The sequence below is a fragment of the Panicum virgatum genome, chromosome 7K, assembly GCF_016808335.1.
Source record: "Panicum virgatum strain AP13 chromosome 7K, P.virgatum_v5, whole genome shotgun sequence".
Classification (NCBI taxonomy): Eukaryota; Viridiplantae; Streptophyta; class Magnoliopsida; order Poales; family Poaceae; genus Panicum; species Panicum virgatum.
Window position 1 is genome coordinate 26,441,811 of NC_053142.1, and position 9,700 is coordinate 26,451,510.

Here is a 9,700-nt window from a genome sequence, read left to right on the forward strand (position 1 = left end):
AGCCATCTTACGCTTCAAAAATTTGGGGGAGATCCCCACATCACGTTTTCCATTAAAAGAAAGAAATTATGTACAGGGTGTGTAGAGATACTTACAACCTGAGTTACAATATAGTACTAATCCATTGTAAAACTATTGATCTATGATCTTCCCTAACTCTATGAAGCTGGAGAAGTACTAGGTCTCTGAATCTCACGATCCAAAGATGTAAGCCAATCGGTTTCCCTTCAAAGATTTTGCCATTTCGGAGATTCCAAATTTCCCAGGCTGCAATGATGAAGATATCTATAAAGAAAGGTAGCCCCATGTCATCACGGCCTTGCATAATTCGGGAGTGAATGTCTACAGCATTACTCTAGCTGAAGCCCAGTTTGTGCCATGCCACAGCAAAAGGGCAGTCAAAGAAGAGATGGGATATGTCTTCTGTAATCTGATCATGGCACATCACACAATGATTATTGGGTTGCACAGCAAAGTTCCTCCTCTGAAGCATTGCTTTTGTTGGAATATAAGTGAATTGTTCACCTCTCTCCATCAGCTTAAGCTTTTGGGTTGAACTGGTCGGTGCATGCAACTCAATATGGTATCAAAGCCAGAGGTCTCGAGTTCGAATTCTGGTTAGCGCAATTAAATAAAATAATTGCCGCTCGCTCCTATTCCACGTCTGAGGCCTGAGGGAGCCTCCACGTGAGGGGGAGTGTTGGAATATAAGTGAATTGTTCACCTCTCCCCATCAGCTTAAGCTTTTAGGTTGAACTGGTCGGTGCATGCAACTCAATAGCTTTGGTGTTCAACCTGTCCATAAGAATTAACCAGGCAAAGAACTTAAGTCTTGGGGTGCATTTTGATTTCCAAATCCAGGTAAAAGTTGGGGGCTTCCTCAAGTGCATGAAGCCCAGTTTGTAGAACTGTCTAGAGGAATAATTGCTGTGACCCCATATGAAAGACCAGCTGTCTTGAGCAAAAGGATCATAATTAACATCCTGAATATCCATCTGTAAGGAGATGAGTTCATCAAGTGCTTGTTTTGATAATGGCAAATTGAAAAGGCTAGCAAGATCTGCTGCTTGCATTGTTTTTTGCATCGAAATGCTTGGATCAATGGCGAAAGAGAAGAGCCTCGGATATTTATAAGACAAGATGTTAGCAGACCAAAGATCATTCCAAAAAGTAACTGTGGAACCATTCCCCAGAGTGCATTTGGCTACCCCTCTGTAAAGTGTGCTTAGTCTCAGGACATCCTTCCACCAGAAAGAGCCAATTTCCCGTGCTGCATGAGGGACCTTATTGCTGTAATATTTATGCTAGATTAAGTGGACCCATGGAGTATCAGATTTCATATAGAATTTGTGGAGCTGCTTGAGAAGAAGAGCATCATTCTGCAGTCTTAGGTTCAGCACCCCCAGACCTCCTTTTGTTTTGGGCATTTGCACTTTTTGCCAGGCCACTAGGTTTCCTCCTTTATTGGATTAATTGTTACCTCGCCATAAGCATTGCTTTCTTGCCCTGTCAATGTTCTCAATAACACCAATTGGTAGCTTTATTGTGCACATTGCATAGGTGGTAATAGGAGTGATAACTGAGTTAATCATTTCCAATCTTCCTGTGTAAGAGAGTAAGGAGGAGCAAGCTGACAGTCTGTGTTCTACTCTGTCCATCATTGGGGCTAGATCAGTCATTCTTGGTTTTGTTGTTCCCATTGGTAAGCCCAAATAGGTGAATGGAAGAGAGCCAATCTGACAACCAAGAGCAGCAGCTAGTGTTTCCATTTTGTTAGCAGTAACATTAATGGAAAACATTGAGGATTTATTGTAATTAACCATTAAACCAGTTGACTGAGCAAAGACTTCAAGTATACTTTTGAGGTGTCTAACTTGGTTTTCATCTGCTTGCATCAGTAAGAGAGTGTCACCTGCATATTGGATTACTGGGAAATTTGTAGTTGGCTGAGGCAGTGGAGTGTGTAAAAGCCCTTGATGGCAAGCATCATTGATAACATACTGGAGGAGTTCAGCTGCAAGGACAAAAAGTAAAGGTGAAAGAGGATCACCCTGCCTAACACCTCTTTTGCAGTGAAACTTTTTCCCAGGAACCCCATTGAGGAGAATGGAAGAGGTTCCAGATTTGAAGATCATTTTCATCCACTGAATCCATCTTGTAGGGAAACCGAGGTGAGTCATCATACTCAGCATTTCAGTATGTTCTATAGTGTCAAAAGCCTTTGCAAAGTCCAGCTTTAGGATGATGATTTCTTTCTTACTTTGATGAAACTAATGAATATATTCAAAGCTCCAAGCTAAACAGTCCTGGATTGTTCTACTCTTAATGAAACCATACTGGTTTGCATGAATGATCTGAAGAATAATGGCCTGCAGTCTCTCAGCTAGAATTTTTGTGAGCAGCTTGATGCTAGTGTTCAAAAGTGAAATTGGCCTAAAATCATTCACTGTTTCAGGGTTGTTGACCTTTGGTACAAGCGTAATAAATAAATTGTTGATGCTTTCTAACTCCAGATTTCCTGCAAAGAAGTCATCACATAGTGTGTAAAAGGATTCTTTGATAATTGGCCAGCATTTCTTAAGGAAGAGACCATTGAAGTCATCTGGGCCTGGTGCCTTATCATTGGGGATAAGTTTGATTACTTTGTCAATCTCAGCTCTGCTGATTGGCAAAATAAGGCTGGAGAGGTCTATATCAATATTGATGATTCTGTTGAGATCAAACAGCATCTGTGGGTTCATTTATATTCCCAGTCTATTTTTGTAAGCTGGCCAAAGCAGAGCTGCTTTTCCCTCATGATCCACAATAAAAACATCATTATCATTCTTAAGCTGGGAGATAGTATTTCTTTTGTCAGAGATGGTGGCCATGGCATGAAAAAATTTTGTGCACTCATTACCAAATTTAATTCTATTAACAGTATATCTTTTCCTCCTGTAGATATTCTTAGATTGCAATAATTTAGCCAATTGACCATTTATGATGTTTCCTCTGGTATAGCTTGTCAGCCCTGATCCTGTGTGTCTTGATCTGATGAGCTTATTTGGTTGTGTCGAGCTGATTTGGCTGCCTCTAGCTCGTTTGGTTGTGTTATGAACTTATTTGGTTGTAACTTTTTTTTATTGTGGTTTGCTTTGTCAGAATAATAATGCTAATTTCTCGGAATAATAACGCCGTTTCATTGGTTCTGTTATGAAATGGATCTGTATGAACGTCGACATGTAATGGTTTCGGACACGTGGCGGTCTGAAACGGGCATTCTCGAGAACGAGAAACGGATGTGTGGTCCAATAAGAAACTGACATGTGGTCCAGTAGGGAACGGACACGTATATACTGGACACGACACGTAGAGAGGACACGTGGTCCAATAGGAATATGGCTCCTGTCGGAACCTCGAGGCGACACGAGGCCGAACAGAAATTTGCCACGTGTCCCTACCAGAAAGGTGCTCATGGCAGTGTGAAAAAATGACACATTGACAAACAGGAAGACGACATGTGGCACAATAACAAAGCGGCACGTGGAAGCATACGGAGACACCACGCGTCCAAACTCGGCACCAACACGTGTCACAACAAGATGGCGACACGTGGAAAAGTGTCACACCCTAAAATATTTAATTTTAGGATGTGAATAACTTTTATAATGTCTTCATCCATCTTTAAGGTTTTCTGAGAAATTTCCTGAATTTTTGGGAAAAATTATTCTCAATTTCTCTAGAGCTAAATCCATTTATTGGAAAGCTCTAAACTCTTTTTCATGAGTTCCAAGTATTTTATTTGGACTCTCATGTCCTGAACTACCTTCAATAAACTTTCATGAATTTTCGGATCGTCAAGATATTTATCTAGACTTTTCTAGATTTATTTTAAGGATGAAAATATATTCATGACAAAAGGAATTCTTTTTTTTCTTTCCATCTTGTGCTGGATTCAACTCATTTTGACTCTAGTCCACCCTAAATCCTAGAATCGTGCTGCGTGCAAGCATGATCTTGGCCATCGCCTTGATCTCGTTGTTTCTCGCGTTTCCGTTCAAAGCTTCTCATTGATGTACCAAAAAGAAACACCCTTGCTCTCGTCTTTTGCCTTTCCTTTTCGAAGCTTAATAGCTCATCGAAGCGAGCTGACTGACAATCACCGCTGATCATTTTCCTTCACCAAGTTGGGGTTACTTCGTAGTTTCTCCGTGAGATGAGAAAGCTTTCGAGTCTATTTCTCTTTCCTTATATCGTTCTCTGGCCTCGGATCTTTCATTATAGCTTAATCGAGCGTTTTATCACCATCAACCCTTTTTGCCTCTAACCTCTCCGACACCATAAGATGCCATAGTTTTCCCCGCTCTCTTCCTCGATATAGTAGCCACCCTGTGACTCCTCTCCCTCTCTCTCCAAAGCTACCGATTTCACCTGTCATCCACCTCCGATCCTTTCCTTTCTTGGCCGCAGCAGCTTTACCGTGCCATGTTTGGTATTCCTGTGCGTGCACGTCAAGACTCGTTCAACGAGTTCGGTACGACCATGTATGCTTGACTTGGTCGTCCCTCACACGCAAGCCAGTTGTTTGCTCTATGCCTGTTTCGGGCTTTGTCTCGAAATCGAATGGCCGTCGTTGCTGTCCACAACACGTGTGCCACGCAAGCCCGACCATCTGTGTCCTTTAAAAAGGTGTCGCTAGCAGACTTAATCTTATTTGGCCCATGAACGAACCCGTTTCGGCTTAGCTCAAATCCCTTCGGTCCAGCCCAATCCTACCTGCAACCCGCTTGTCCCTTTAGCAGCCGACCTCGTGGAGTCCAGGTGCTGCACGACATCTCCTCCTCCTAGGCGTGCATGCGCTGCCTTTCACCCGCCCGTGCCTATAAATTGCGATGCCCAAGCCCATGCGACCTGGCTCTGCATCGCCGGCCCTAGGCCATCGCGCCCTCTCCACCTCGCGCCGCACGCCGTCGCCGTGCGCACGGAAGTAGCGCACACTAGGTGCCCACCAGGCCTCTTCTACTCCCCGGTGTCATCTCCTGTCGTCCCTCGTCGTTCGCCTGTGTCGCCACTCCCCCCTGCTTGTGAGCCTGTGGCCCCGCATGCCCTCTGTAGTTGCGGTGTCCCTGCTCCCCGTCGCCCTGCCTACTCACCGGCCTCCTCCCTTCTAAGCGCACCAATGCATGCACAGGTGCAGCCGTGCATCACCCCTGCACAGTCGCGGGCCCAGGATTTGAAGGCTGTGTATTCAAAAATTCAAAACACAAAGAAAAATGGCTCTTTTATATCTATTATTCACATATATATACATTTGGTTATACCTTTAAATACTAAAGATTAGCAAAAATAATTGGTATTCAATGAATACACATGCATACCAAGTGGGCCCGCCCCTGCCCCTGCACGGCGTCGCTACCCAGGACTGTTCGCTGGTCACGAACAAACCAGCGCCACCCCCTTCCGGCTTCAATTCCCGCCGCCACGGTGCGTCCCCGGTGCAAGTAAGGTATAAAACGGAACCCTCTCGTCGTCCCCTTTCAATTCCCCGCCTCCTCGCTCTCTCTCGCCCCCTAAATCGCCGGGAATTTGGACTCCAACAAGGTTCTGTCCGCCAGCCATGGTGGAGCTCGCAAATTTGCAGATGGCGAAATAGCCACTTTCGTCCCCAAACTATTGGCCAAGGCTCAATTTAATCCCTCAAATTCTAAATCGTCCACTTTAGTCCTCAAACTTCCAATTTAGGCTCAATCTCATCCATCCCCCTTGATTATCCGCCACGTGGACACAGTATGCTCTGAAATTCTAGGCGTACCCCTCGCTTCATCGTCAAACAGGCAGGCAGTGGTTTCTTCCGTTTTGTTCCGTCCCCTCCATTTCTTCTCCCCTCCCCCTCTGGTTCAGTCAAGCCGTTTTGTTCCGTCCCCTCCATTTCTTCTCCCCTCCCCCCTCTGGTTCAGTCAAACGCATAGCCTGCCGCTGCCACTCTTGTTCCCCCATGGCGAATGGATCAGGCGCAGGAGGTAGAGGGAGGAGGTCGATGCCACGTAGAGGATTAGCGCCGGATCCCCCGGCGTCCAGTTCGCGAGCACATGAAGCCGCGCGCGCCGTGGAAGTATGAGAATGCAGAATCAAATTGTTCAAGTTTGTCGATTGTCATCTCCAGAAACAAATTGTCCGTGGCTCATGCTCATGGTTTACACACAAATTTAAGGTGGTACAAAAGCACTACATTGAAACAAATATAATATGGCTTTCCAACTACATCTTGTTATTTGAAGGCAGCAGCTTTGTTGTTTTTCTCTTAGATGAGTTGCTTTGCCCTGAGACTGATCCACAGCCAAGTGAAATGGACTGGATGTTTGCAGAGGCACGTCCACCTTGCACATTGATTGTTGCCTTTGCAAATGAGCAAGCAGTCCCAGCATTTGTTTCGATGACAACATAAGCACTACCTCCAGTAGATACCTTCGCAGATGCTTTAGCACTTGACTTTGCAGATGCATAAGCAGTCTCCCCATAAGATATATGTCTTCTCTTATTGCCAGACTGCAAAAAACAAAGCCATATTAGGCAAACTCTCAATTTACTTATGTACATGTCGTCATTACTTACTAACCTGTCTGAATGATGAACCCTCAGGCATTTTACTCTGACTTGATGATGTTGCTACAGATTTTCCTTTAGATCGATTGGAATGTGCATGTTGAATTGGCAATGAGCTTTATTGACTTGTTGCATTGGTGGTAGGAGGATTATGTGATCTAGCGTTTTCTTGCTGTTATGAAGTTCACACCATCACTATCCTCATCATATGATGCATCACCATCTAAATCAAAGTATTCAACACCATCTCCATCTTCTAAGACCTGATTACTGTATGGAACAGCACATTGTATTCCATCCACCTCAATTGGATTGTCCAATGGAATATCTCCTCTCTTTTTTACTTCTGCCATAAAGTCTTTGTATTTGGTTCTTATCTCTCTAACTTCATCATCTTCATCAGTTGTGAAACCTGTTCCATCACAACCACTCTCTGATTCTGATTCCTCTTCTCCTTCATCCAAACCATCTTTGCCAGGTGTTGGACCATCATGACCATGTGTCGGACCTTCCAAGCACATCATATTAACATCTCGAGCAGGCTCTACATGATCCAAATCCATGATATTATCATCTCTAAATAGGGCAAATACCTCCTCATCTGCATACTGTGTCTCAGTTTCTTCATTCCCACCACTGTAAACACTAATTGATTCAGTGTATATATCCAATGCCCTAGCACTTCCCAGCTCATTAATCATGTCCAAACATGACTTGTCATCTACAAGTAACCTCATTCCACTATTCAGTTCTGCACCATATGGCAACCAATACATCCTAACAGATCTAGGAAATGTTGTGTGATCCAGTAAGTGGCCTTCAAGTTCAGGGACAGAAATCTTGTCCTTCTCTATGTGGGAAACTCCAAAATTCCCATTGCAATACGATAAGTTCGATGCATCAAAAACAAATTCCCCATTAAAATGGAATCTAACTTCTAGTACCTCAAATTCAGACATTGTTTTGCACCAGTCCTACAAATCCACTCTATTGTCAAGTTCAAACTTTTGACAGGAAAATCAAATCCAATCGCAAAACCAGTTATGTGCTAAGACATCTCACTGTGGAGCACGTCCACCTCAGCCAGAGGCAGGAGGAGCAGGGGTGCCCCTCCACCAGTCAACGTAGTGTGCCTCCAACCCGAGCGCTGCGCCGTCCCACCACACTGCAGCCGTCCGCACGCGAAGAACCCTAATGCACCTGTGCAGCCGCCATGAGGAACAAGAGAGGATAGAGGAAACGGGAAGAGACGACGGAACAAAACGGCGCCGTGAGTCCGCTGGTTGTTTGACGAGGGAGCGAGGGGCAACCCTGGAATTTTAGAGCATCCTGTGTCCACGTTGTGAATAATCAAGGGGGATGGATGAGATTGAGACTGAAATTGAAAGTTTAAGGACTAAAGTGGACGATTTAGAAGTTGAGGGACTAAACTGAGCCTTGGTCAATAGTTTGGGGAGGTAAGTGGCTATTTCACCTTTGCAGATTGGTCCCTAGAATATATGTTTTCTCACACATAGGTCCCTACAGCACCGTTTAGCTCGTATAATCATCGTTTTAGATCCGTTTCGACCTGTTCTTGTTGCGTTAGTTTTGATTTAGCGTAAGCCGTTGTCGAGCAATGTTGTTGTCACGTAGTTCCTCTTTTTAAATTAAATATAGATTTAGTTTGATTAATATTTTCTCATCTAGTGTTTCAACTAAAATCCAGTTAAGTGACCTCGACTTTCATAGTTAATGTTAACTTGATTAATATCAACTCAAATGTGCTTTCAATTTAATTTGTTAGTTCCACCCGAATCATATAAAGTTGTGCGTTTAGATGTTCTCACAAGTTTCTTTCTAATTAACTGTTTAATTAGTGTAATTTGTACATAGACAATTAAATACAATTTGACTAAGTTCTACTTCGCCTTTGAAAATAAAAATATAATATGAGTTAATTATAATTAAGGGTATTTCTTTTAAATATCTTTTACATGTGGTTTTCTAATTAAAATAAATGAAGCTTATAGTTCTTTTTTTCAATAATCATATAAATCTTCCGATAGCCGTTTCTTTTCAAACCTTAGCTTTGTTTTCAATGTTCTTGCACTCTCGTAACCATAGCAGTGAGCTCTGTTCTTTAGTACGTTCATTTAAAGCCTTTCTTTTGTTTTGGTGTACTGTTCTTAGTTGTTCTTATTTATTGCTTTGTATGGTTGTGTCCGATGATTGCTCCGAGTAGAAGAATCGTCGTTCAAAGATTGAAGATCAAGTTTCCTAGTGAGCAAGAGCTGAAGAGCAGTAAGAGTAGTTTTTCGTTGGAGAAAGGTAAGTGACCCTAACCATCCTTCTATCTATGCTTATTTACAAGAGTATTATGAATTAATTAGAACATGCAGAACCACCCAAGAAAACAGTACAACCACAATACTATATGGCTCTGGTCTTGGCTGATTAATTAGAAACTCTAGCTTATGACAATCTTACCGAAAGGGCAAGAGGGGATGCATCGATGGGGTATAGCTCGGTCCTCTTGGGGCAATTGATATTGTTTAATGGTCCTTTGGCAAGGTACCACCTCATTAGGAAGGGTTATGACCTCTTTGGCTTGAAACCTTTGCGGGTTGTCACATGTTAGGGAATCTTTATAAAGGCCTCGTAGCGTCCCTATGCAATCACACCTCGAAAGTATGATATTGTGCCTAGCTAGCACATGCGTGATTGGGTTTAAAGTTCTTTGAACTTTTATGCGAATTGTGGTGAAATTGTACAACCTCTGCAGAGTGTAAAACTGATATATCAGTCGTGCTCATAGTCACGAGCAACTTGGACCCTCACATGATTAATTTAACATAAAGATGGATTAAATCATTTTCTGGATATTTCTTGTGGCCTTGCTGAGTACCAACCATAAGTATACTCACCCTTACTTACTGCTGCTCAGAAGGAAAGGTGTATGAAGTCTGTTGAAGATGTTGTTGAGTTCTAGGCGTACGCAACCCCCAGTCGATTGCCTGTGAAGTTTGGTGTCTTCATTTTTAGGATAAGTTGTATAACTCTGATAGTCTTTTATTTGCTGTTTTTTCTTTTTTGTGATACTGTTACTGATTATTCAGTTATAATATCTCTATATGTA

The 9,700-nt window shown here is 43.0% G+C and overlaps 1 protein-coding gene across 3 annotated transcripts; it reads right to left on the bottom strand.

Annotated features, from left to right (window-relative positions):
* Positions 1-6,100: 6,100 nt before the first annotated feature.
* On the bottom strand, positions 6,101-8,001 carry LOC120640661. Of its 3 annotated transcripts, XR_005661945.1 has the most exons (3): positions 7,645-8,001; positions 6,596-7,556; positions 6,101-6,525 (listed from the first exon to the last, which is right to left on the bottom strand). XR_005661945.1 is itself a non-coding variant. In XM_039916565.1 (2 exons), exon 2 carries the CDS (start codon positions 7,539-7,541, stop codon positions 6,741-6,743), a length of 801 nt encoding a protein of 266 aa, XP_039772499.1. In that variant the 5' UTR covers positions 7,542-7,556; positions 7,645-8,001; the 3' UTR covers positions 6,101-6,740. The 3 variants fall into 3 exon arrangements, 1 of the variants encoding a protein (XP_039772499.1); XR_005661946.1 differs by lacking the exon at positions 7,645-8,001 and having other exon boundaries at positions 6,596-7,638; XM_039916565.1 differs by having other exon boundaries at positions 6,101-7,556.
* Between the last annotated feature and the right edge of the window lie 1,699 nt (positions 8,002-9,700).

What these genes read in the sequence shown, in the direction of transcription:
- LOC120640661 (XM_039916565.1), bottom strand. Translation starts at nt 7,541, where the DNA reads ATGTCTGAATTTGAGGTACTAGAAGTTAGATTCCATTTTAATGGGGAA.